This window comes from Anguilla rostrata, chromosome 12 (genome assembly GCF_018555375.3).
Source record: "Anguilla rostrata isolate EN2019 chromosome 12, ASM1855537v3, whole genome shotgun sequence".
Classification (NCBI taxonomy): Eukaryota; Metazoa; Chordata; class Actinopteri; order Anguilliformes; family Anguillidae; genus Anguilla; species Anguilla rostrata.
The window spans coordinates 10,400,070-10,427,375 of record NC_057944.1 but is presented as its reverse complement, the minus strand read 5'-3'; the positions used below and the strand labels follow the sequence as shown (position 1 = coordinate 10,427,375).

Below are 27,306 nucleotides of genomic sequence, written 5' to 3'. Positions count from 1 at the left end.
GGCACTCCACGTTACAAAACATGGAACTATTGTCGGCAAAACATTGGCATTGTAAAATAGTTTATAGAGATAGAACCGTGAGTTTTAACACTTTCTAACGATACATCGTGAGATTTATTGAAAATTTCACTGTAAAAAAAAAAATAGAATGAATGTGAATAAGCCCACAAGCCAGTTCAACTTAAGGGGTAAATCTTAAAGCCTTTCAATATGTACTTTATATTAATATTGTTAGAAAATCTCAGTTTCATTCACATTCATGAACAGAGGGCTTTAATGAAGTGAGTTACAAGACAAAGTTTATTTAATTTTCATGATGTAAATTCCGAACTACAGGGCTGTCCTGAAATGCACAGGAAATGTCCAGGAGAAGTGGCTATACATACACAGACCAGGAGATGGCACTATAATCAATTGCCAGCCTGTCTATCCATTTTGGGGCACTGCAGCTCAAAGGCTTGTCCTTGATTTGATTAAATGCATTCACTGTCTGAAGAAACAGTCAGGCAGTTATTACAGTAAACAGCCATGATTCTGTGGTTAAAAAGTTTTTGTTTGCGTATAATGGTGTTTACATTCATGAGCAAGCAGTTTGTCCTCCGCCAGCAATTACGTCCACATGATTGGCGGATGGGGGGGGAAGGGCCTCAAGTGTCTCCTCTGGGGGGCTCAGGAGCTGGTGAAGTGTGATGAAGAGGAGGAGGAGGAAGGCTGCAGGGTGGGAGAGCCGAGGAGTCTCGGGTGCGAGGAGACGGGCGTCTGTGCAGGCCGTCCTGGAGGAACCCAAGGGAAAGGGTGTGGTTTGGATACATTCACGCTCCCGCCCAAACAGTAGCATAGCCAACCCACAGCAGGCATGGCCTTGGGTTAAAATAACGGGCCCTCTGCTCTCTCTCCTTGCTTTAATCTGCTGCATCTAGGTGAATAAAAACTGCATCTTGGCTTAACAAACCTTAGACTCTGAAGATTTATACTGGTTTAATACTTGGCACGAGGGCAAACGCTAGCTGTGACCTAATTGGCTGAGTGGCACGATGTTGTTAATGTCCGAAATGCGCACCTGCCACGCCCAGCTCCGGCGCCACCGCGTTCTCGTAGCCCTGCTGCCGCTGGAACGCCTCGAAGTTGATGGAGGCGTCGTCCTCCGACAGGCTGTGCGGGAGGCGCCCGTCGCCGGGGCGACACACCTCGAAACGCACCCACCGGTAACTGGGCGTGAGGGGAGGGAGAGATGGAACAGAAGCGCTGTGAGGTAAGTGCTGTAAACATGATACTCATCATAATCCTCCTCATCACAGTCCAAGTGGGCGCCCTAAAATGCAAGAAGTTTCTGATGCACACGCGACAGGTTAAATACACTGAAGGACATGCACTCAAACCCTCCATTATAAAGGGGACTACCGCAATTATCGGTGATTGCTGGTAACAGCCTTTCGGTTCTTCATATAGATATTCAATGAGACATGCAACTGGGACTGATGCAGCCATGCCTGTTTCACCATGAGCCACGCTGCCTTTTAGACAAACAGCAGTTTGCCTCTTGCTTGTTCAAAACCAGCCACCGACTCAATTTGACATCCCTTAAGACGACACCCGGGACACTTTTGTACCACGAACAGATAAAAAGCATGTTTTCTTTCTGTCTTTTTTTTTTGGACTGTGACTGGACATGCATTACTTCTTGACCAGGTTACAGCATCGTCCATTGTGGACAGGTGGTGAATGCAGACCTGGACTAGAGAAGACCCAGACTTATCCTCACGCCACAGTCAGTGCCTTATGATGCAAATGCTAGCCTGTGGCTACACTGGGTAGGATGCAAAGCTTTCAAAGCTTTTAACTGTGTATAATATATGCTGACATAAATAACAGAAATGGGTCAAATATATATTTGTTTTGGATTAAAATATTTTCTACGCTTTACTAATCTTGTTTTAGTGTAACGAATTAAATACTCTTAAAATGTGCAAACCCCACCTTCTGGTCATATTGGCAAGCTCAATTAGACCAGGCAAGATCAACAGAGCACAGAAAAGCATTTGAATCCAAAACGAATCCGTATTTGTCCCAGGTCTGATACAGAAGCGCACACAATCAAACGGAGACGGAAAGGAGGCGGCGCTTACTTCCCGCACTTCCTGGCGCCCGGGCAGCTCTGGATCAGATTCTGGATGGTGGGATGGGAGTACCCGAAGAAATCCGCCCCGGACGGCACCACTGAGCCCAGAGGCTTACCCCTGGGGAGGGAGGGAGGCGGTCAGAAGTTCTGTTTTACAACAGAACAAACAGCAGCAGAGGGAACGGTTAGCATACGCTTTGTTTTTTTTTACTGGAGAAACTAAGGTACCACGCTCAAGACGGCAACAGCAGAGGCCAATCAGGAGCCAACAGCCTTTCAGGTCACTGGAGTGGCTTAAAATATAATGGCGAGTGGCGCAATGTGAATAAAAACCTTTTCTGTACCTGAAATGGGGCACGCACTGAAAAGGTTTGGGAGTGTCTGAGAGTCGACAGACGAGCGTTGTTAGGGGCGCGATGCCCGCCTACCTCATCCCTGCGATAGCCTTCAGCAGGTTGCCGTGGCAAGTGAGGGCGGAGCCGGCGACTATGGCGTTCTGGGGGTCCTCTTCCGGGACGATCTCGAACTGCAAGGAGCACAGGGTTTCCATGACAACAACACAAACCGCTTCCTGTCACGCAGAAGTTTGACTGAACTCACTTCCTGTGAGATGTCTTCATTTTCAGGAGATTACTGGGGTCGATCACAAAGCAGTATAATCCCACCGTTACACAGAAGGCAAGCTCTCTCTCTCTCTCTCTCGCTCGCTCTCTCTCTTCTCCCTCCCTCCCTCCCTCTCTGTCTGTCCATTCGTCCGTCCTTCCCCTCCCCTCCTTCCCTCCCTCCCTTCTCTCTCTCTCCCTTCTTCTCTCTTCCTTTCTTCCTCCTTCCCACTCTCTCTCCCCCTCCCCCTGTAATACAAATCATTCACTTGCATTTATCTAAAGACGGAGGACATGCGATCGTGCGTACGTGTGACCCTGGTTAATTTCCTCTTTGAAACACTTCAGCTCCTTCGGTGCTGGTGAAATCTGAAACGCGGCGCATGTTAACGCACGCGCGTCAGACGGTCAGGCGTGCGCGTGTGACGCGCGTGTGCGCACCTGAGGCCCGGCGCCGCCGTCCTTGATCTGGCAGGTGTACAGGCACTGCAGCTCGGGGTTCTTGGTGCTGGCGAACACGCGCGTGCTGCAGAAGCCCGCCGGGTAGATGGCGCTCTCGTCGTGGAAGCGCGCCCGGTCCGTGATGATCTGGGGAGAGAGACGCGGTCCGCCGCCCAGGGTTAGCGCCCGTTCTGCGATCGCCGCGGAAACCGGGCGCCCCGTTTCTCCTGTTAAATCAACTGTTTCTATGAAGGAGACCACGAGAAGGCCGGCCTGAAGTCTCCTACGTGCTGACTTATGAACCAAACAAGAGCAAAAGTCAAAGGAATAACAGTCTAACCACTTGTGAGGTGTCACCTTCATCTGAACGCAGTTACTGAACCCGTGTTCAGCAGTTGTCTACGATCATGAAAATGCACTTTTGTACGTCGCTTTGGATAAAAGCGTCTGCCAAATGAATGTAATGTAATGTAATGCAGTTATCACAAGCCTCTAACCTACCTAGAGTCTCCACCTGTACACAGGGCTTCCTCCAATCACAAATGCTGTTTTAAACAGCCTGAGAGCACTTCCTCCAATCACGAATGCTGTATCAAAGAGCTTCTGAAAGCGCTTCCTCCCGTCAAAAACCCCCCTTACAAACAGCGGGACACAAACCTCCCCCAGGCTGTACACGGTCAGGCCCCCCAGGACGATGGGGAAGACGGGACGTCCCGACGAGTCCAGGGGGATGGGCTGCACGAGCCGCCGGGCCCCCCCGTCCATCACCTTCCTCTTCTTAGACACCTTCTTTAGCACTGCGGGGGGGCAATGATCAACAGGTTTCACTCTTCTGTTACACACAGGTCATATTCACCCATTACACGCCTTCCATGTTTACTGCACACAGATCTTACTCACTCGTCTAATTTGCACAGGAAACCATATACAGTCAAGAAGAAAGTTTCTGAACTGGCAACCTCCATTCGATATCTTTCCCTCTCATGAGAAACCGGAGAACAGCAAAGAGAAGCAGTCCTCCCAGACTAATCTCAAGAGAGTTACACTGCTTGTTTGGCAGACACTTGTATAACCCAGTTCTTTTCCCGTTCTTATTTAACAGAAGGCTATTTGCGGAATTCAACAAGGACGCGCTAGCGTCCACTCAAGATGTGAACCTACAACCAACTGGTTACGTGCCCGCTTGTCCCTGACCGCTGTGGCTCTACTCACCCTCCTCTTTTCCGTTCTCCCTCCCTCGTTCCTTCCTTTCTTTCTTGGGCTTCTTGGGGAGGCCGTCGTCGCCCCCGGAGACGGCGGGGCCCAGGGCGTGGCCGGCAGCGAGGAGAGACGGCCCCCCGGCAGAGCCGGAGGCGTAGGCTGTGGTGGCGTGGGCGCTGGCGCCGGAGGCCGAGAGCAGCTCCCCCTCTGACAGGGACTGGTACTGCAGCAGGGTTTTCAACAGGAACCTGCCGGAAAACACGGCACTCTCAGCAAGACCCTTTAGAGCGAAGCAAATAGGGAAACTACGGGAGGCTGGACGTATGCTACAAAGGGATATCAATACATCAGGGCATCTAGAATCTTTAGGATATCTTTTTCAGAGCTTTAATTCACCTATGGGTAATGCTAGAACATCTGACAGTTATTTCTTTCCATTTCTTTAAATTATTATCTGGCCCATGTAACGTTCTATTCATCCTTGCTTCTGGGGTAAATCAGCTGAAACAAATTGAAGACTTAAACTGAATACACCTGTGCGTTGCAGCAAAGTTCTGATAACCTTAAGTTGAACAGTTACAGGTAAGCTGAAAGTATAGTGGAGAAAGATAATAATCTTTGTAGAAACCATTCCGGTAAGCTTCAGCTAAAACTGATTGAAACTGCATCTTTTTGAGTGCCTGGCAAGCATATCACATGCATTACATAATTCAGCAAATAACATATTACACAGCATCCATTAATGCACTGGACATTTTACTGAAGCAATTCAGGTTAAGCACCATGCTCAAGGGGCACAACAGCAGTGGCCCTACCTGGACTTGAACCTGCAGCCTCTAATAAAGTTTTCTAAGCCCTACTGGCTGAGGAGGACCACCCACCTGCGCTCTTCCTTGGCTCGGACAAACTTCTCCTCCAGGTGGGCCACCTCGTCACAGAGGGCGGCGTTCTCCTGGGGGGGGCAAAGGTTGCACAAATCAGGGCAACGAGCGGGTTCTCTTACACAAGATAATCGCGCAATTCACAAGATACTTCAACGCTAATATCAAACAAAACCTCACACCCGGGGTGATTTAGTACGCTTTCATTTAAGTAGTGCAACACTCGACATTGAGCGTTCCGGAGTGGGAGCGGGAGAACCCACACCATTCCAGGCACGCTGGCATTTCACGGGATGAAAACAAGAATTTCACAGATTCAAGCAATGCGCTCATTTCAGATGCTCTCCCCGCTTCAAAGAAGTGAGAGAGCACGTAAGGAGGGCAGACAGTTTGCTCTCCTTTAAAAAATAAAGACGGAACTGAAACGCAAGTCAAAGCGCGGTACTGTCGGGGAGGGTAAAAAACGCGACACTCACGAATATCATGGCCCGCGCGGCCTTGCGTAGCCGCAGGTACTTCAGCCGGTACTTCTCCTTCTGGTTCTTGCGCAGGGCCTTCCTGGATTTGGGCCGGGGCTCGGACAGGCCGGGCGGGGAGGGGAAGGGGGGCAGCGACGCCCCGGAGCTGGAGCTGGAGAAGGCCGTCCGGCCGGGGGAGCCCAGGAAGGGCGGGGCCACGAAGCCCCGCAGCGCCTGCTGCCGCTCCTCGTCGGTCTGCGCGCGCGGGGGCGGGGGCAAGCGGAGGCAAAGCCGGTCACAAAACGCCACGTTCACAGACACATCCATCGCCAGCCAATCACAGACCACGGGAATATCACTCGTACGTGAGCATGCGAAGAAAGACCAATCGAATGATGCACATGTAGATGCTACAGGCAAGACAGGCCGAAATAAACAAAGCTAATAAAAGGCTGAACTGGTAAACAAAAACAAGTAACATAATGGGATCAACATGACTGAAACAAACATAAGATAAATTAAATAATGTAAAAATTTCTCTGAGGAAACCTGCTTTAGTCGCATGACCAGATCGTATTAGCCCCCAGCAACTTTAGTCTCCCCAGAATAGAAGGTCAACCTCCCCCAAACACTACGCAAGTCGTTTCATGTAAAATCTTCAGAGGTTTTATTTGTTATCCTTCTAATCCAAAGTCCTCTGTCATTATACTTCATGGTCATTCTGTTAAATTTTTCCAGTCCCACCATCCCTCGCAATGGCGACTTACCAACAGCGCAAAGACGCCATTTCTGTTCTCAATCCTCTTGAAGCGCTTGCTCCCTTTCTGAGTCTGTAACACAGTGGAAGACTGAAGCCTGGAGACCCCTGGCCCTGAGCAACAGGGCCAATCCTCACTGCCCGTTCGGCCAGCACTGCCGCAAAGGCCTGGGGGCGGGGCACCCTGGCCACACCCCCTGAGCAACAGGGCCAATCCTCACTGCCCATTCAGCCAGCACAGCCGAACATTTCACCTTATTCCCTAATCTTTTTTTTTTCTTTTTTCTTCAAGCATTCTCTGATTGAACCATTAAAAGGAAATTCATGATAAAGCTTTTTGACTGTAATTAAGTTATGGCAACCACACCTCAAGTGGCTCCTGCTTAGTATACAAAAACAAAGACTTTCGTAAGTAAATTATGTCATTAGATAAAACTTTAGCCTAACTTGTAATGCCTGTAAGCCAAACAAAATATTAGACTTCCAACTAATGACTGGCTGCAGCACTAACACCATTACTGAATGAACACTCTTTGAACAGCCAACTCGAATACAGAAATCCTCTCTCCTGTTCTTCTAACTCCTTACCTCACAAAAGCTAATTAAATGAAAAAGAAAGTAAACTTAAATGAAAATGAAGAAAAAAATGCAACAAAGCAAATGCAAATGTTTCAACAAGCAAGTCAAATGTACATGCTTACATTTTTTCAAAAGGTTGATGTCACCAATCAATACAAGTACTGTATGCAATTGTACTTCCTGGCAGAATTCAAAGCTATGTTCAACATACTGAGAAAGAATACGAAAGCTATTGTATTGAGGGTATTACCACACCTCCTATTTATTCTCTCAGCATGGAAATATGCTGTAGATTTCACTGTAAAAGACAACTGCAAAACACTTCATGTAGTCAGCTCGTGTTCTTGCTAGAACCACTCACGCATGGTTCCGCATGTCTTACCTCACGGTACATCACAGCTTCTAGACTTGACTTTGCACTGCAGAATAAACAGGGAGGGTAAAGATTTTTATGACAAAAATTAAAACATTTTAAATACGTACTTTGGGGTAGTTCAGCAGTGTCAAAATATTAATTTGAAATGGGCAATATTTTAAGAAAAAATTAACTCCAGTCTGTAATTGTTTCAAACGGGGACTAAAATGGACTAGTAATTCAAGGCTGTTTAAGACATATTCAATACACGCTCAGTGGCCATTTTATTAGGTACACCTGTTTGTTGATGCAAATACCCTGCTCCTCCACACGGTGAATCATGCAGCTGCAACTCAATACATAGAGCCCGCAGACAAGGTGAAGAGGTTTAGTTGTTATTCAACCAAAAGTAAGAATAGGCAAGATGATTTTGACTGGGGTATGACTGTCGGCGCCCGACGTGGCGGTTCCAGCATCTCAGAACCAGCTGCCCTGCCCTGGGGTTTTACCGTATAACAGTCTCGAGAGTTCAATGATATATAAACTCCAGTGAGCAGCAGTTCCGTAGGAGAATACACCTGGCTAATGAGAGAGGTCAGAGAAGAATGGGCAGACTCGCTGAAGCCAACAGAAGGGCAACTCTGAACACACAGCACGTGGAACCCTGAAGATGGGCTACGCAGAGGACCACGCTGGGTTCCACTCCTGTCCGCTAGGAACAGGAACGTGAGGCTGCGGTGGGAACGTGAACACCAAAACTGCACGACTGAATATGGGGAAAAAATTCCGCCTAGTCTGACCAATATCAACTTCTGCTGTGACATGCAGAGGGTAGGGTCAACATTTGGCATAAACAGAAGGAATCCATGAATCCAACCTGCCTCCTGTCAAAGCTGCAGGCTGGTGGTGGTAGAGTAATGGTGTGGGGAATGCGTTCTTGGCACACATTAGGACCCTCAATACCAACAGAGCATCATCTGAATGCCACAGCATACCTAAGTACTGTGGCTGACCGTGTGCTTCCCTTTATGGCCACAGTCTACCCTTTTTCAAATGGATACTTCCAAGGCACCATGTCAGAAAGTGCCCGTCATCGCAAACTGGTGCCACGAACATGACAGTGACTTCAGTAGACACCAAAGGCCTGCACAGTCACCAGATCTCAAACCAACAGAGCACCTCTGGCATGAGGTGAATGTTCACAGCATGAATGTGCGCCTGAAAAATCTGCAGGATCTGTGTGATGCATGGACGAAAATCTCTAAGCAACGTTTATAGCACCTTGTTTAATCCAATGCTGCAAAGAATGCAGGCTGTTCTGGAGGGAAAAGGGGGTCCTATCCAGTACTACATAAGCGCACCTAATAAAGTGGTCACTTATTGTGTATATTAATGAGCTCAAGAATAGACATCCGTACTTTGACTGCACCAGCCCTTTGTCAATTATCCTCTGCTTTATTTCTTTTATGTGCATGGGTCGCCCGGCTTCTTCCAGAACAATCTGTAAAAGAGTCAAGAACAAATGTGATTTCCTAGGTGAGGAGGAACATTCAACATGCAGCAGCATTCTACAATATTAAGCCAGGTAATCTGCAAAGTTAACAAAGCGAAACAGCATCACTGTACCTGAGCAGCATCCAGCCATGTAAGGTTGGGTTTGTCTGACACATCACTTGGTGGTTCACTAAAAGGTGGACAGAAAGAAACAGTTCTTCATAGATAATTCATGTGTCAATACATATACACGTTACTTATCAATTAATATTATTATTCCCTGAATGTTTTGTAAATTTAAAAGAAAAACTCACTTCTAAGGGATGTATTGTAGGGTGTGAAACACAAATAACAGCAGGTATTCACCAAGATCAATGCTGATTTTTCCCTCAGGTGCACTATGGTTAAAAGTGCGTATTTTTACGCATATTCCCACATCTCGGTAAAGGCCTTTAACTTACGCCTCCAGAGTTTCTGACGTGCCGGACAAGCTGGCCATGTTATCCAAGGCGGGGAACAGCGAGTAACTGCCCTGGCCGTCAGGTTCCATCTCTGATTCGAAGTTCGAGAGCGTGTTCATGGGATCCATCGGAGAAAGGGGCGTGCCAGGGGTCTGGCTGCTGCTGGACGGCTGCGGCAACACACCAGACACTCACATTGCGAAGAGAGTAGGTCATACGCAATTCTTTTTCTCCCCAAAATCAAATTGTTTTAACATTGCATCATGTGTGTATCTGAGAACAGGAACTAATGTACATCTGAAATGGTGTGGGTGAAATATTACTGCACCATTTTCTAATAACACTCTAAACTGTTTACATCAATCAATACAGTAATATAAGCATATTGAAAATATATTGGATTGCAATTTCACCCCGAAATTTATAGGCCTCAAACTTTTGACAGATGATTATGACAGAAGAGGTCCTGAAGTAGCACTGACCTGATTTGGGTGAAATATAACAGTAGCGTTTTCAAATAATCCCACTCCAAACTTTCTATGTAACCCAATACAGACCAATTGTAAAAAGGGAAATTCTGGATTGGATCCAAAACTGAAAGGTCTTCTCACACTTGTTTATGAAATACGAGGTCATGTTGTACCTGACACCATTTAGGTGAAATATCACTGTTTGCGTAGCGGTGATGACTCGTGTCAACCAAATGACCAACTGTTGTTGTCCCTAATATAACCGACGAGCTAAATAAATGATACATGTCACTTACGTGACTACATGTCGTTTGACATAAGTTGTTCTTTCTTCCTATTTAAAGACTGTATAGGTTTTTGTTGGTAGCATCTTCAAATTAGCTTATTTATACAATCAAAATATGCTACCTGCAGTTTTATGTTCGTAGCATTTTCTGATGATGAGCGAAACAAGGCTATAGGAAAGGAAAACATTTGGCTACGAAGTCTCGGGGACTGAGAACCCCAGGCCAGGCCCCTTTCGAGACCGAGGCTGTAGAAAACAACAATGTAATTCAGCTTAGAAGCATTACAAATAGGCCGACCTACCAACTAATTTGTCTACTACAGTTTCACAATTTACTTGCGTTAAGATTTTTCGACCAGAAATGTGCGCTACCCGTAGGACATTTTTACAACGTGGGACAAACCGACAGAACACCGGGAAATTCGAATTGGGAGCAAATTTCAGCGTCGTGCTGTAGCTAGCACAAACTTGCACAAAACCTGCAAGACTGTGATTTATCGATAGCTACCATTGGTAGCTTAGTTAGATAAACCACAGTGCCCAATGCCAGAGGTCCGCTAAATACAACAATTAGTAATATAGACTGACGTGAACGACATTAACGTTGTTAGCATGCAAGCACTGTTAGTGTTTTGTTGACGCTAGTTAGCTAGCTAGCCAAGTAAGATAGTTATCTGCATGCATGTACATAACTCACAGTTCGGTAACACTAATTGGAGGATAGCAAATAGTGTTAGCCATAAGTTTTAGTTATGCTTAATAAACCATTGATCGTACCGCACTTCTGTCAATTCGAGGCCTCGGTTGCTCTTTTCCGTGAATCATTGGTGATTCCTGAAGCTCTTCGCCTGTATCCATTGCATTGTTCAACCACTGCAGCAAGGAAAAGGCTGAAAAACGTACTAGCAAAACAGCATTTTCTGTGACTCACTTTTATCTGTTTGATTTTCACTTCTCTTTATAATTTTCGTAAATATTGAAATAAACATGTTCTGAATCCGACCGCTTTTCAGGAGCACTCCTCTTCTTCTTCGGATTTAAGACGTTTAAATGTCGTACAATGTGTACCGCGCCACCTAGTGGACACTCGTGAGTCCTACTACTTCTTATTTTTCTTTGCAGTTGTGGCGTCTGTAAAGCCAAGACTGGTGCATTACCGTCACCTACTGGGCTGAAGTGTGACCCAAAGACAGCTGTGACTGCTCCCCCAAAAATACATAATAATAATAATAATGATAATACACTGAAGTAAGAAAAAAATATAAAAATAAAAATACAAATGAATATATAATAATATTAATAATAATCATCACATATAATAAATAAACTATCCCCAAAACAACACCATATACTACTCAAAGAAAGAAAATAAACAAATAGAATAGATTTACCCAAACTCAACTAAGCCACCAAACAGTAATCTTAACAGAAAAGCAACTACACTATAACAAAAATAACTAATCCTACACCCTCCTGACTAGTCCCGTTTCCCTAAGGAAGTGAAACAGATGTCTGTACACATCATTTCCTGTTGGTACCTTCAACATTGCTCCCAGCAATCCATCACATACTTATCACACTCATCCAAAACATGGGTCACTTTCTCCCGCTCCTGGTAATAATCACACATCCCTGTCAGATGTTCACCCATAATTTTCTAGGTCTCATTCAGTCCCGTATGCCCCAGTCTCATCCTGGATATCATGGATTCCTCCTTCCGATCCCTTCCAGACATCCTCCCCTTCCCCACCTGTCTCTGTGTTGTATAAAGGTGTTGACCCCCACACTTTCTGCCACCTCGTCCTTACTGCAGCTTTAATTATCCCTTTAGCTTCCTCCCTACTCAACGGGACCTCCAGATCCGGCACTGCCCTCCCTAGTGCCCATTTAGCTAGACAGTCAGCCCCCTCATTCCCCTTGACCCCTACATGAGCTGGCCCCCAGAGAAATTTTACCCATACCCTACCCCTCTGAACTCTCAGAAGGGCGTGCAATACCTCATACACCACAATCTGCCTGCTGTTTGAATGTATAAATGTGTCAAAAAATATTCTCAAACCTATGAAAATCTGGATCCAAACTGTGCATTTTATGTAGAAGACCACTATAGGGTGATGGAAGGCCCTTTCTTAATTTCCCAAGTTTTATTTTGTTCGTTCCCCACATGAAAACAAAATACACAGCTAGTAAACAGCCCAGCTATGCTACTATAACAGAAGCCATGTACCCAAGTTAGCACTCACCTTGCCTATGCTAAAGTGCTTTGCAACGGCATATATCCACTACGTTATGTTTTGGCAGGGTATTCCCTATATGCATATACAGAACTGAGGTTTTTAAAAGTTTTTTTTACTTTCTGAAGGTTGTACAGAAATATAACTACGAAGACAACATTCTCTCACTCATTACATACATAAACATCTGTGGCCTGTGACCTTATGTAAGCAAACAAAAATCCAAATCAACTTCACAAAGCCATACAATAAAGCTTCAAATGTGCGTTATTTTGTTTCTAACTTCATTTTCTTGAAGGTGTTTTGAGAATTTCTCATGTTTTATTTATTTATTTATATTTTCATTATAAAAAAATCTATAGTATATTCTTTGTGTGTTTGAGTAACTTGACTTACTTCTCTTTTCTTTCTTTTTTTTACATTGAAATGCTATTGCGAGGATATTTTTGTCCAGCCTCATGAACCACAATCATCAATTCTTTCCTTTGGACAATATCCAATTCAACCAAAACCAGCACTCTTCAATCAATCCCAGCATCTGCAAATTGCTCATGGTAGCCCGTTTGAGGACACACAAAAATCCTTTTTTTGAATGTGCATGCGATGCTATTTCAGGCAACAGCACATGTAGAAAAAGTCCATTGGTGCCATTTTATTATCAAGTGATTGTTGCTCCCTTGATAACTAAGGTGCTAATCAAAAGAGTGATATTACTGCTTATACCGTTACACTTTGGGGGATTAGGAGCTGTGGCTTGTTGCTAGTTTATGTTTGTTTGGTATTTGATGACAGACCAGCAGCCTTGTTTTTCCATGTTTGGCAACTTAGTATTCTTAGTAGTGCTCATCAGTTTGGTGTGGAGGTTCTTGGGTCTGACCTCCTGTTGCAGTGGGCCCCATGGCCTTTCCTTTCTGTTAATTCATTAAATTGCCGACTAGCCCATTTTATGTCCTTGTTCTGTTTAATTAAAAAATGTAAGCACTTTTGTGGCTTTGTATGCTATAGTGTACTTAAACTGTGCTGAATATCTCATTTAAGTCACCAACAATAAAAAAAAATACATTTTTAGAATGTCTCTTCCTCTTTAACATGTAAACCTGGATTATATTGTTTCAAGGGTAAGTTAGCTATTATTGTGACTACAAGGTGGGTCATTAAACCACAGACTACATTTTCACTCAGCTATCAAATGCCTTCACTGTAGCCAGCTGGACAGCAATTCACAATGGCTTGCTACACCGCATGTTATTAAAACAGATGGCTGAGAGTAGCCAATGTGTGGAATAGCCTGCCAGGTCACATAGTAGAGGCAGAAACTCTGGGGGTTTCCAAGACTAGGCTTGATACAGTGTTAGGTACTGCCTAGGCTGTAGGTAATCAGAGCACTAATTAACAAAACTATGTTATGTTGTGTTATGTTGTACATTGAAGATGTTTTTTTTGTTTGTTTTTTTTTTCAATAAGAAAACAGTGAAAGTGGTGTGAATCACAGTTTTAAGGTGAGATCTGTTTCCTGAAGAGGCTCACATTTTAAATTGAAAGAAGCACAATTAAATTTTATGAACATGTTCGCAGCCTGACAGTTGCGGCCGGTAAAAGTTTACACTGCAAACAAATGTGAAATGTGTGCTTGCCGATTTCATCATTGCGTTCACCACTATAATTAGCCATTCTGGTTTGAGGTGGAGATATTGGCCGGCTTTTGGTTTCCTATACCACAGGTGCTGCATCCTGTCAAGGACCATTCTTTGTTACTGCACTTCTATAGAAATATGCAGTGGTTCATTAATGCACTATTTGAAACTGCTCTGGATAATTTAAGCGTGTATGTTCAATTTCAATTAGTGTATTGAGCACAGTGTTTAAAAAAATGTAGAGGGATTAGCTTTCTCCACACTAGTTATGTAGGAACAACCAATTCATACTATTTGAATGTGTTCACTGGCCTATTTATTATTTGAGATGTGACAACCCGCCAGCGTCAGTCCCAAATCTTAAGAAAATTGAATGAATGCTAATAGATTTAAACAGCTAATTATTTTTAGCAATGTCTCAGCAGAAGCTGCAGGACAACTGACACACAACAAAACACTACAGTGAACAGCTTGCGTCATTATATAAGCCAGGTTTTGGTTGTTGCCAGCCATGTTGTGCCTGTTGATCTTGACCTGTGTCACTTGAAGATGTTCTGCAGTCCAGCATGTGAATATCTGAATCCGAACATAATTGCATGTTTCGCACATGTGCACTTCACACCTCGTTGTTGAATAGGGCTTTGCAGGCATGCAAGCCTTCTGATCACTGGCTGTATTTCAGGAGGTGTATTTGGTAAAGGTGCCATGATAGGGCAGGAAAGCGTCTACCTGCACTGCAAAGGCCACTTCCTGCTACAATAATAAAAAGCTAGCTGGGCGTGTGCTTCTAGTGCATTTAGAAGGATGTAAGAACAAAGGTAAACGTGAAATGAGGAAAAGGATGGTGACACAAGGCAAAAGTTTATCCCATTAAAACAGCAGCGAAGGCTGATTGATCGCGAAGAGGTCTAATCAGATGTAAGGTCATGGTAGAGGCAGACAAGCAATGCTGAAGGAACAAGACACCATGATCAAACAGCAAAACCTTCCCCTGCTCCTGATATGTGTGGGCTGGCTAGTAGAGACCTTGGGTGCCGGTAAGTCACATTTCTGTCCTCCATTGAAATCTGCACCAAAAATAACTATTTGTCTTATATCTGAATACTAATATGCTCTAAGCAATATTAGTTTCAAAATTCAAATATTGAACCGACAGAAACAAAATCCTAAGTATTGAGTATTAATTATTAAGTTCATTTAAAAATATATTTTAAAAATGTAATGTGTTCAGTAGTACCCCAACAATGAATGAGTTTTGCTGCTATTATTATGTACAGTTTAGTAGGATTACAAATAAGGGTTAGTAGTGTTCAAGGATAACTATGGTTGTTGTTTTTTTATTTTTACTTGGACTCGTTTTTCCGAACTAGTTCTACCATGATGATTTGTAATGATAATAATTTTACCACATCTTTCTTTGCGGATTTTTGGTCACTTGGAGAAATGGTCCATACTGCTTTGAAATGCAGTGTGGGCCAAGCCTTCAATGTAAAACTTATCAAATGGCATATTATCAACTGCATACTTATTATTTTGATATTCTTATTTAGCATTTCATTAGATTGCATTGTTTAAAACCTGATAAATTATTTAAAGACATACATACACTGTAACCCTTCCCTCTACTGTCCAACCTTCCACGCACAGCATCTGTACAAGCACAAGTCATATACAATTTAGTGTACTTTATGATCAGCTTGTCAGCTTGCATTTGTCTGATAGGTAATTGCATCTTTGGTTTTGCTGACATGTATATTACTTTGACAAACTACTAGTCAATATGTTATTTACAGTTTGTTAAATCTATATGTGTGTCACATAAAGTCAGTCATTCAGGGGTTCATATGGTATTTACAGCTGCACCTACAAACACACATCTGAAAACAGGATATTTCAGTCTGTGAAAATTTGTCTTTGCTGTTATTTTTGTGGCCAGTTTATTTTGTGTCAACCATTGCCTTTTGCTTCCCAATGTGCATTAACTGCAGCCCCTGCACTGGTGGTATATCAGCCTCCTCGTATTGAAGCTGAGGTTGGGCACCCTGTCGTTTTGAGCTGTACCGTCAACAACACTGGGGGTCAGTTCTTCTCTGGAGTATTCTACAGAGGAAATTCTGAACTGGAAGTTGATGGGTCTGTATGGTGCCTGTCAAGGGACTCCTGTAATCTTTCTCTCACCATTGAAAGCCCCAGTCTTGCAGATGCGAATGTGTACTACTGCGAAGTGAACATGCCCAGTGTTGAGGAAGCCAGAACAGTCAAAGGCTCTGGAACTCAGCTTTCTCTTTATGGTAAGTGAGTAATTTAACTACTTATGTGAAGATTCTGTTCTATTCTATTTCCAATCATTATCTGCTTACTGTTAGCATACTTGCATTATACTATACTCAGGATGACACTATTTTTGTACGACAATAAAAACTCATCAAAGTAGAAATTTTATAAAGAATATGTAAAATGTACCCTTTTTACAGACAGTACAGAAAAATTAAGTAGTGTTTCCTTATTCCTTTAAACTCTTATTATGATATGGGCCATTGGAAATGATGACCTCTGTGATTAGAAGGCCACAGTATCACCTGTGCATTAACTGTATTTAATTATAGTTAATTATAGTTATTATTATTCATTATTAGTTAACTATTATTATTAGTTTCCTTATTTTGTTAAACTCTGATTATGATATGGGCTATTGGAAATGATAACCTCTGTGATTAGAAGGCCACAGTATCACCAACCTGTGCATTATATTTATTTAAATATTGTTAATGGTATATTTGATTAACCCTTTGTGTTGCAGTTCAGCCCGCTTCCATAGAAATACAACAGTCCTCTCCTCTAGTTTCTGGACGCACAGCCACACTGGACTGCAAGGTTTCAGGGTTCTACCCGCGGAACGCTTCAGTTTTATGGTTCCACAGGGGCACTCCAGTGTCGCCCGGCAGCGTCACTGAGAACATCACCATGAACAATGACGGCACTTTCTCCCTGCTCAGTCAGTATAACTTCAGCCCCACGGTGAAGGATAACAATGCAGAGTGTGCCTGCCAGGCCTCTCATCCAATGTGGACACAGACAAATAGAACCAGCATCACCCTCAATGGCAGCTGTGAGTTTTCTGGTCTTTGAGAAGCAGTGGCTGCTCTTTGTAACTCTTGGGCTGTGCAGGGTTAAGATTGACAGCAGCGAAAGGCTTCCTTCTGTGAGAAAATAAACCATGGCAGAGTGTTTAGTTCAGATGAGTGAAGGGAAATCTGCCTTGTAAGACATACTGACTTCTTGCTCGTGGTAGAGAACCGGAAGTGTAATGTGATTTTGTTTTGAATGCTACTTTAATTGAGCTGGGCTTATTATGAATAGAATTGCTCAAAATGATTCTGAAGCCTTGAACTAGGGATGATGTCAGATGCCATTACCAATGAAGGCTCTCAAGCAGCACCTCTCCCACTCTGTCTCTCTCTCTCTCTTCCTGTCTCTCATCACCTCTTATCTGGCTTTTTCTCCAGATGGGCCAGTAACTATGAATGTGACCTTTGACTCAGAGGTTGAGACTAATGGCCCAGTGCATGTAACAAATGGGTCCACCCTGAACCTGGCGTGTGTTGCTGATGGGAACCCAAAGCCTGGGATACAGTGGCTGGGGGGAAGCATTAAAGGAGTGCACCATGCAGAGAGCCTTCCCATCCCTGCAGTGCAGAGTTTGTAGGGCTGTTCCACCATAGTAGCCAAAAATGAGACAGTAAAGACATGTGTTTTCCTGTTATTCCTAGATGGAAATAAACCAGTTTGTGGCCTGGCTCTCATTCCGTTTGCCTGGGTATCGGTGATTGTCATCATCATTTTGCAGAAAAAAAGAAAGAGAAAGAACCAAGACCAAGGTACAGTTTTGCTCCTCTGGTATACTGCCATTTAAGACTTTCCTGCAGAGCTGAAGTGCACAGCCAGTCCAGATGCACCGCCAGCTTTGATCTCTACTTCCCGGTGCCCACGCACTTGGCATCTGATGGGGTTTGTGGCCGCTGGAGGGAAATGGGTGGGGCGAAGTGTGAACTGCGCAGCTCGTTCTATGAAGCCCCTGCAATTCTCCCCCACTAGTGTGGCTGCTTGTTCACTGCAAGTGACACCTGTGGAAAATAACACTTAACTACAAAATAAGGAAATTAAAGTACACTTGGTTTGCCAGAGGAAACCTCACTGATAACTGAAAAATCTTGCTGAAATGAGCTAGAAACAAAAATATATTGTGCTTGAGCTCGTAAATGACTTTTGCGCGCTTGTATTTCCGAAACAGGCCATGGGTCTTCACTGCCTCACCTTTGAGTGTGAGCAGGACCATGTTTCAGCATTTGTTGGCACTTTACCTTTATTAATGTCTCCTCTTCCCTTCTCAGTCAGATGCCTTTACACAACGAACCCCCAAGGTATCACAAGCATTACACCGAAGGATGAACAAAACTGATTCTGGATCAGAAATTTACCCACATTACATGACTAAATAAAAACTACAAGAAGAGCTGCAATAGTTTATTCGGTGTGACTTTGCTGTGGGTCAAATAGTTTGCTTGATTCTGATACTGAGGGCACACTGTCTGTGGTCTGTTTCCCAGTGACTCTCGTCTACGCTGGGCACAGGAGTCAGGAAGAGACGCACCCAACTGCAGGTCAGCAGAGCAGGTCAGCCAGGGCCTGTGCGGGGGGGGGGGATCTTACTTAGTGTGCTCTGTGCAGGTTGGCCAGGGCCTGTGCGGGGGGGGGATCTTATTTTAGTGCGCTCTGTGCAGGTTGGCCAGGGCCTGTGCGGGGGGGATCTTACTTTAGTGTGCTCAGTGCAGGTTGGCCAGGGCCTGTGTGGGGGGGATCTTACTTTAGTGTGCTCAGTGCAGGTTGGCCAGGGCCTGCGGGGGCACTCTGTCTGTATCCCTACACTTTCACTGAGTTCGAACCACCCTAGCTAGCATGGGTGTGTTCCTGCTCATACCCATTCTGCTGGGGCGAATAAGAACGCTGGATATGAATTATTAGTTAGAACATTAATTTTTAACCTCTACCTAATCTCAACTTTGTAGCTATGCTATAAATGGATCCAGATCAGAATTGTACAAAGCATTTAAAATGTTTTGCTTTTTGCCACATTACCGTTTGGTTTGGTAAAGTAACTAAAAAAAGTTGTTCCAGGGCTCATTTTTTGCAACATTACAGTTACACATTAGACATTCATCATTGCAGGTTAAATCCCATAGAAACAGATTATGGGGCTGTTATGTGTTTTGTGTTCCATTATAGTTAGATAATTTTGTAGGCAGGTACAAAATGTAACAGTCCCTTCTCCCTGTTCTTCTTGACCTTCCAGTGAAGCAATAGAATAGACCAGAAGAGGGCGCTGGACAGGATCTACACCAGGCAGGAGTTTCCCAAATAAGGCCTGTGTTTCACCCAAAGAACCATACGGCCCCAGTTTTCCTCAATACCGTTAATATAAAAATGCATGCATGTGGTATGATAATATGTAAAATATAAGTTTCTGAAGGGTCTCCCAAGAAAACCTATTATGTATTATGAAAATAATTCATTTTAAGCCAGGAAGCCAAAAGGATAGCAGAAATGGCATGTCCTTGGATTGAGTCCTGGAAGTTCTTTGGTGTGTTACTGGAAATGCTTTGTCTTTCAGTGTTGACTGGAAACCATGTACAAAAATCAACACAGTGTTTTAGATACACTATCAATTAAGTTATGTGTGCTTTTTTATAGAAAATGTTCATTTTTAATCACCACACTTTTTTGTTACTTTTATCTATTAAAAGCTGTTTTTAATTTTATGGTCTTGGATATGTGAAATTCTTCCCACCTTACAGGTGCATAAGTCAAGCACGATTAAGTTGTTCTTTGAAATGTAACCACTTTTGGGTGAAATGACCACTGAATGAAGTTGTCTCACTGAAATGTTTTTTTAATTTTTACATCCAGATGAAAGGAAGATTTTGCAATAATGTTTTTGATGCATAGTGTATGGTCATACTTAATAGCACAATGTAAATTTTATGGGCCCCACACAAATGCACTTTCTGTTTTATTGCTTTCTTGTTCTGGTCAAAGCCTTTTTACCAGTATACATGCCAAACTGATGATCTCAGACTGAAACTGAAGGGAAGTGTAACAGCAGCAGATTTTTGGCTGGACCACAACAGCCCTACAAACGCGAATGTCTGTGACTGAGTGACTGAGTGATGAAGTTACACCATTGGTCGGCCGAGTAATGAAGTTACACCATTGGTCGGCCGGATTTCTGAAGAAATACCTCAGCATTAGGAGTACTGAAAAGGGTTTCCCTTCAAAGAATGTACAATACAATAATACATAAAGCATTTATGAATGATTTTGAAAGCAGTACCTCAAAAGTGTGAATGTTAATGAGTTCACTTTAAAAGGTCTACCACGGGCCACCACATTAAGCATCTATGTATGTATCATAAGGCAATACCTGAGCTTTTGGAATACTGAAACTGGTGTCACTTTAGAGGATGTACATTGAAATATTACATAATGTATCAATGAATGATGTATAATGAAAAACATCAGCATTAGGACAATGACACTGAAAGGATGCCACTTTATAGGATGCATGACACTGCACAGTGCAATAATGTGCTGCTAAAAGGACTAGCTAATATTTAATGAGGGAAAGTACAGCATAAGTTATAACTCTGGTATTAGGGTGGAAAGGCATAAGATGATGAACAAAAGCCTAAGTGGTGCAGAGTCAGGCACATCACCTCAGAGTCCAGGGGATGCGCAAGCCTGGAAGGACTGAAGGTTTGTGTCATCTTGTGAGCCCATGCAGAGCAGGTCAGGTGACAGTACATTCCTGAAATATCAGTGGTGCCCCAAAAATATTTTTTTATGGCCTGGTGATATGCACCAAAAAAAAAAAAAACCCTAAACACACATGGCATGCAGGGTGGCAGACTGGCGTGGTTAGATGTTGCAGCAGGCGGTCTGCAATTTATATTTGTTTTCAAATGTCTGTTTTTAACCTAAGACTCCACAATTCCATACACAGTATCTTCAGCAATGTTACAAACTTCAGTGACAAATAAGATCGCAGTGTTAACACATTTCAGGCACTCTTCACTGTAATTTACATTTTAGAATAGCGCTTGCTATATTGCTTGTATCGAAAGTGCTGCGACAGAAACAGCTTTAGATTTACTCAGTGTCCAAAATGTAAACAAGCAGCCTAAGGCATTCTTCACGGTCGGGTGAAATTTTATGACAACGTTACTTGACATTTGCGCTAATTAAGATAACGTCAATTTAATTGTAACGTTATATCTAACTGAAAAAGATGTAAATAAAATCTAGCTTGGCACGTAAAGTGGCCATATCTGACAAAATTATGGTCCTGTCAACTTCTTACCTCACTGTTGGCCACTTTTTCTTCTGAAAATCTCAGGATAATGGGTTCCACATAGCAAGCAGAGGGCGATAGTCACTATTGAAGCCTCCATGATCCGCCATTATTGTGGAATTTTTGGTCTCATTAGATTCAATGGAATTGACGCAACTCTATATCTACGGCTCTGATTATTTGCAATACTAAACATGGTTACCTAGCGCCTCTTTCTGGCTTTTCTGAATTGTCTCTGTAAAAGCGTCGTATCAGTTGTCATATCGGTTGCCTAATACGTAATGTATAACTTCAGACGCCTTCATAGAAACAGTAACCATCGATTTTCGAACGCCGCGGAAAACCTTTTTGTGACGTAACAGCCAGATGTTTTTGGCCACGCGTGTATTTAAGTGGCGGCCTCAATCAGAATCCGTGACCGTGTATTTGTCCATTTGGTGATCATGTTATGACCGGGAATTTTTCGATACTGATGGGAAAATGCCAAAGACAAATAAGGTATGGAATCTTATGTTTTATGCAGCTTCAAAGATAAGACCACATTAGCGCTCTTTATTTGACGACATATAGCCAGCAACTTTCGGATTTACATGTTAAACCACAAAAGAACACAAACAGCCCTGATAACTAGAACAGAGTACATCACAACAAAATGGTAAAAAATAAATTGTAAATTAAACTTCATTCTTCACCTAGAACCTGGGGTCTCTAATGCATTATTAATTACTAATGCATTAGAGGCATTTCAGAAATGTCCCAATATGGGTAAATAACATGACAATGTTTTGTTGGTGTCTCCAGATATTTCGCTATAAGACCATTGCCCCCATCAGTTTTGTGGATGAGACCCTCTTTGAGGTCCCAAAAAAGCTCTCCCAGGACCCATCTGAAAGGTCAGTGGTCATCTCCCGGTTTGAGTTGGAGAGGATCAAGAAAGCTTCTTATGTCTGGACCTTAGAGGACAAGGAAGTGGAGCTTGAGTTGCAGCGCAGGGAGAGGGACATGGCTAAGGTGATGACGTGACTGTTTTTATAATAATAAAAATAATGGCTTGCATTTATATAGCGCTTGTCTCACGCTCAAAGCACTTTACAGTGATGAGGGGGGAGCTCTCTTCCACCACCAGTGTGTAGCACCGACCTGGGTGATGCACAGCAGCCATTTTGTACCAGAACACTCTCTAAACATCAGCTGAGGTGGAGAGGGAGAGAACATTTTTTAGCCAATTAAATTGAGGGATGATTAGGTGACTTTGCAGTCATGGGATCTTTAATGAGTCAGTGTCAGGACCTCAGTCTAATGTCTCATCCGAAAGATGGTGTCTCCTACAGCACAGTGTCCCCATCTCTGCGCTAGGGTATTAGGGTTTATTTTACCAGAGGGAAGATGGCCCCCTATTGGCCCATTTAATGACCACTCTGAAGCATGAACAAATGCAGAATACAAGGGCTTATGGTTCTCAAACATGCTAAGATGGAGAGATGTGCAAGGCCTTAGCAGCAGTGCTCTGGACATGTCCTAACTCAACCCCACCCTGAACCGGGTGGACTTGTGCAGAAAGCCGCGGAGGAGAGGATCGCAAAGATCCGGCAGGCGGACATTCTGCGGAAGAAAAGGCAAGGCCTGAGTCGGCTGGAGGCGGAGGCCCGGGAGGTGGCCCAGTACGCGGTGGAGCGCGCCAACGAGTTCCGGATGGAGGACGACCCGGAGATGAAGAGCCTCAACGCTCTCATCCTGGGCGCCAAGTGCTTCGCGGAGCGCGACGTGCAGGTGCAGGAGAGGAGGCAGATGGTGGCGGTGGAGGAGGAGGAGGACCGCCGCTTTGACTCCGCGATGGAGCAGGACCGCCTCAACGCCATCAGGGCCCAGGAGGAGACAGACGCCATGCGCAAGGAGGAGAGGCTGTGGTAAGACAGGATCCCCCCCCCCAAAAAAAAAACACTACTACACATTACTGCAGAGAAAACATCTCAAAGAATATAGCATCATATATAGCATCTATCTGATCCAGCTTACTTTGCGCTTTTAGTATGTGTTTGGTTTGAGTGACAATACATCTGACTCCCTGCGTGTGTGTGTGTGTGTGTGTGTGTGTGCATGCCTGTGGTTTTGTGCTGTCCTCCAGGGGTAAGATACGTATCCAGGAGCAGATTGAGGAGCGAATGGAAGAGGGACGACTGCAGGAAGAGTTGAAACAGCAGGAGAAGCAGAAATTGCTGGAAAACATGGAGCAAATTAAGATGGACGATCTACAGGTAATAATGAATGAATCTTGATCTCGAGGAAAGCATCAACAGTACGGATCCTCATAATGGACACTGCTAACATGTGCTGCCAGCCACTTAACTGAATTACCCCATCGAAAGACTGCTATACATACAGCAGCGATCTCAGCAAGAGACAAACCAGGCGGATTGTGCTCATTTATTAACACCAAAAGAAAGCAGCTTAGATTCAAGCTCAGGAAAAGCAGAACTGGCCATACAAGAGAGGCCATTTTGACCTGTGATCATGTGACCCAGGCCCAGTTGAGGAAGAAGGAGGCTCAGAGGCGGCTGCAGCAGGAAGTACTGGAGAAAAACGAGGAAAGCCAGCGAACGAAGGACCGTAAGAAAGAGGAGGACAGGGAGGCTGATATCCTCCTCGTGGAGAAGGCCTGCAAGAAAATGGTGAGGGAAAAGAGAGGGAAGGAGAAGTTCTAGTGCGGAAGAAGCAGTACTCCCCTTACCCCAGCAGAGAAGCCTTTTTAATGTTTTTTTACTTTCATCTTTTCATAAAAGGCCCTTTATCTTGGGTAGCCCACACCAAATACATTCTTTTGGTTTCATATAGCTGGATACCTTTTAGAGGGCATTTGACCCAACAAAAATGGTGCCTTTAGTTACATTGGGAACGGGCAGTGTTCCTGTTAGTTGGAGCCATCAAACCACCCCATCAAAGAGTGTTTTGCTTCAAACGAACCTCCTGGGTGACTGTAGTACATTGATGCACCCCATGGTCAAGAATCATGGCAGTGTCAACTGGAATGGCACAGCATAGAGCATAATTAGGCATGTCATCAAGGAGGAAAAGTACCTTCTCTGGTCAGTGGGGCAAGTGTGGTGTGCCTGCACCCAGCTGCACAAGAGGAGCAGTCCTCCAGCACAAGGAAAGCTCTGCTCAGCTCAGCTGGTGTCCTAAAGAAGGTGATGTTGGCTGCACATCCTGTGCAGAATGTGTATAGTGTAGTCTTGATGAGGAATGCTGATGCCTAGGGATAGTCTTACAATATACAAACAAGCATCCAAATTACAAAAAGTAAAAAAGTTGTCTTAAAAAGGATTTAAAAAAACGTTTTTTATGACGTGATTGTGGGATTTCTGGAGAGGAAGGTGACTTGTCTGCACTCTTTTTTTTTAATAATTGGAGAATTAGGGGGAAGGGGGAAGGGTTGGAACAGGGAGAGGTGTGGAGGACTTAGGCAGCAGGGTGTGTTCACAGGATCAGGAGGCTCTAGAGCGACAGAAGAAGAGGGGGAAGGAGAGGGATCTGGACCAAGTGAGGGCCCTTGAGGAGAGAGAGAGGGAGAAGGCCGAGCAGGTAAACACGCACCTTGACCTCACCCACGGAACGCCCCACTGCAGTGTCCCCCAACATGCAAAAGATCTGCACAGGGGCGTGGTTACACTATAACCCCTTGATTCAAATCACAATATTGGATGTGCATGCTTACTCCTGGGGTTGACATGGGATACTGAACACTGAACACGGGTTTAAACCGCATTTGACCCTTTCACACCACACCATGGTCACGGGTAAGTACCGGGTCCTTGCCGTTCACACAAGACCCAGGTCTGCAAGTTTTTGATGTCAATAAAAGCAGACAGTCAATTTGTTTAAAATGAAGTCCATTCTGTAAGCAATGGAGTACTGGAAAATACATTCCAAAAAACCTACTCTTCAACTGAGCAATCCTGTTCATTAAAACCAGCTGCAAATCTAGCAAGCAAGGGGTATCACAGAGAGAGTTGAGGGGGAGACCAGGCAAAAATGAAGCATGGAGCGGGGAGGCTGAGGGCATGTCCACTGTGCGCCTGTCAGGAAGACCAGCGCATGAGGAAGAACCAGGAGGCCTGGGAGAACGAGTGGAGGAGGAAGGAGAGGGAGCAGGCCAGGAAGAAGGCGGACGACAGGGAGTGGTGGAAACTGGCCCGGCAGGAGCAGACGGCGGACAAAGAGCAACAGATGGCCGTCAAGATCGGCCGCGAGAAGACCGACTCTGAGAGGGTGCTGAGGTGAAGTGCCGCTCGTCCACCCTTTTACAGCCCTATCCTTCCTGCCTCTCTTGGTCTCTTTCTTTCAGTCTTCCTTCACTTTTTTTTTTCTCTCTCCAGCCATTGGCCACAAGGAAAATACACTGTTGCGTCACGTGTCCTGGGTCAAAGTTCATAGGGTTAACTTCACTACGTGTGGAAAAGCCCATTAGTGTGGCTGATGTGTCAGCTCTCTGTAACCCCCCGCCCCCCTACCCCAGGGCCCAGAATGAGGACTTGGCGCGGGAGATGGGGAGGGAGGAGAGGAGGCGCCAGCGGGCGATGCAGTACATGCTGGACATGCGGCAGCAGCTGAGGGAGCGGGACACGCAGGCCGTGGACCAGCGGCGGGCCGCGTCCGAGGAGCACGAGCGCATCCTGGAGGAGGCCATCAGCCGTCGGGTCCGCCTCAACGAGCTCAAGGCCCGCAAGCTGATGGAGCTCAAGTGAGCGTGCCTGGAGAACGTCTGAGCTTCCACTGGCTATGGCCACTAATAATGATAATATTATTACACATGCCATTATCATTTATCATAATCATACTATCTTAGAAGTACAATTATCTTTCAGTTCTAAAGCACTTCCATACATGTTCAAAGCAACTTCCAAATAAGAAAGCACTGATTACAGGGTAAAAACATGAAATTAAATTAGAAAATGGATGAAAATGTAAAAAAGCCATTAAATTGTGATAGAAAGTCCAAGTAATCACAAGAATTGACATAAAATCAGTAAAAGTATAGCCAATTTTAGCAATTTAGAGCAGAACCACATGAAACACTTGCATACACACAGGACAAGCAAATTTTTGAGTCTAGAATTATTTTGACATATTTCCAGAGAATATACTGCAAAAACACTCAGTACAGAACATAACTATTCTCCTGACAATTTAAGTGATACATATAAGTGTTGATATATACACTAGTGAAGGGTCAAGGTTAACAATGGGTTTGTAGCATATACCACAGTATAGGTTGCCTTTTTCTGCTGCAGAATATCATAGTGAGAGGCGTGCCTTATTTCTACACTGTTATTTCAATGGAGAAGTAGACTGGGGCTTCTAATGGCATTTCTGTTGTGGTTCTCCCTTTCCAGGGCAGCTGGGATTCCAGAAAGATACTGCGCCAAGGTGGAGAACAAAGTCACCATTTGATTTCCCGCCTCGCAACCACAGTGGTTGGAATAAAAGAAACAGAATTCCACCATTAAGGATGATAAAAATACAACTTTGTGCATCTTCTGTGTGGCAAATAAGAAATAAACATTTCAAGACTCAAGGAATGTAGTGTATTTCTTTGGCACGGATTGGTATGCAGATGATGGTGGTGATGGTAACCCATGATTTATGTTTTACAGAATGGCGCCCTCTACAGTGTTCCGACAGTAGATGTTTATCTTCTCAGCACAGGCCGTTATGCTGAGCACCTTCAGCAACATGAATTTTACACATTTTACCCATTTATGCAGCTGGACATTGACTAACTCTGATTCGTCAGTTACTTAATCAATACACAATAGCACTCTAACCGTGGGAAGAACATGTAGAATAGAAATACCATCATACACCTCAATGCCTTTGTCCTTTGACCAAATTCAAGTTCTGAAGGATAAAAAGTAGAGATAAGAGTACAATAT

General features: G+C 44.1%; 3 protein-coding genes across 6 annotated transcripts; 2 read left to right on the top strand and 1 right to left on the bottom strand.

Moving 5' to 3' along the window:
• Positions 1-256: 256 nt before the first annotated feature.
• Positions 257-11,191, bottom strand: tbrg1 (transforming growth factor beta regulator 1). 2 transcript variants are annotated; one of them, XM_064300907.1, is made up of 15 exons: positions 11,035-11,191; positions 9,348-9,517; positions 9,019-9,076; positions 8,811-8,893; positions 7,420-7,456; positions 6,469-6,531; positions 5,720-5,956; positions 5,244-5,314; positions 4,375-4,610; positions 3,820-3,959; positions 3,163-3,309; positions 2,548-2,645; positions 2,127-2,237; positions 1,061-1,209; positions 257-773 (listed from the first exon to the last, which is right to left on the bottom strand). In XM_064300907.1, exons 2-15 carry the CDS (start codon positions 9,473-9,475, stop codon positions 670-672), a joined length of 1,662 nt encoding a protein of 553 aa, XP_064156977.1. In that variant the 5' UTR covers positions 9,476-9,517; positions 11,035-11,191; the 3' UTR covers positions 257-669. The 2 variants fall into 2 exon arrangements, with proteins under 2 accessions (XP_064156977.1, XP_064156976.1); XM_064300906.1 differs by having other exon boundaries at positions 10,881-11,166.
• A 3,431-nt stretch (positions 11,192-14,622) lies between these two features.
• LOC135236155 (vascular cell adhesion protein 1-like) lies at positions 14,623-20,358 on the top strand. 2 transcript variants are annotated; one of them, XM_064302369.1, is made up of 6 exons: positions 14,623-15,008; positions 15,960-16,262; positions 16,772-17,080; positions 17,742-17,849; positions 18,579-18,632; positions 19,322-20,358. In XM_064302369.1, the coding sequence occupies exons 1-6, from the start codon at positions 14,918-14,920 to the stop codon at positions 19,330-19,332; spliced, it is 876 nt and encodes a 291-aa protein (XP_064158439.1). In that variant the 5' UTR covers positions 14,623-14,917; the 3' UTR covers positions 19,333-20,358. The 2 variants fall into 2 exon arrangements, with proteins under 2 accessions (XP_064158439.1, XP_064158438.1); XM_064302368.1 differs by having other exon boundaries at positions 14,625-15,008; positions 18,579-18,645.
• Positions 20,359-22,504: 2,146 nt separating this feature from the next.
• LOC135236154 (cilia- and flagella-associated protein 45-like) lies at positions 22,505-26,948 on the top strand. Of its 2 annotated transcripts, XM_064302366.1 has the most exons (7): positions 22,505-23,283; positions 23,502-23,631; positions 23,899-24,045; positions 24,857-24,955; positions 25,457-25,650; positions 25,890-26,114; positions 26,767-26,948. In XM_064302366.1, exons 1-7 carry the CDS (start codon positions 23,069-23,071, stop codon positions 26,822-26,824), a joined length of 1,068 nt encoding a protein of 355 aa, XP_064158436.1. In that variant the 5' UTR covers positions 22,505-23,068; the 3' UTR covers positions 26,825-26,948. The 2 variants fall into 2 exon arrangements, with proteins under 2 accessions (XP_064158436.1, XP_064158437.1); XM_064302367.1 differs by lacking the exon at positions 24,857-24,955.
• Positions 26,949-27,306: the final 358 nt, after the last annotated feature.

Bases quoted from the DNA above. Each gene is read 5' to 3' on its own strand.
- tbrg1 (XM_064300906.1), bottom strand. From the start codon at position 10,961: ATGGATACAGGCGAAGAGCTTCAGGAATCACCAATGATTCACGGAAAA. The intron at 2,646-3,162 runs GTGCGCACACGC...TGCTCCTTGCAG, and splicing joins ACGGCGGCGCCGGGCCTCAG to TTCGAGATCGTCCCGGAAGA. The intron at 774-1,060 runs GTGCGCATTTCG...GGGTTCCTCCAG, and splicing joins GCCGGAGCTGGGCGTGGCAG to GACGGCCTGCACAGACGCCC.
- LOC135236155 (XM_064302368.1), top strand. From the start codon at position 14,918: ATGCTGAAGGAACAAGACACCATGATCAAACAGCAAAACCTTCCCCTG. The intron at 16,263-16,771 runs GTAAGTGAGTAA...TTTGTGTTGCAG, and splicing joins AACTCAGCTTTCTCTTTATG to TTCAGCCCGCTTCCATAGAA. The intron at 17,850-18,578 runs GTACAGTTTTGC...TCTGTTTCCCAG, and splicing joins GAGAAAGAACCAAGACCAAG to TGACTCTCGTCTACGCTGGG.
- LOC135236154 (XM_064302366.1), top strand. From the start codon at position 23,069: ATGGAGGACGACCCGGAGATGAAGAGCCTCAACGCTCTCATCCTGGGC. The intron at 24,956-25,456 runs GTAAACACGCAC...TGCGCCTGTCAG, and splicing joins AGAGGGAGAAGGCCGAGCAG to GAAGACCAGCGCATGAGGAA. The intron at 26,115-26,766 runs GTGAGCGTGCCT...CTCCCTTTCCAG, and splicing joins CGCAAGCTGATGGAGCTCAA to GGCAGCTGGGATTCCAGAAA.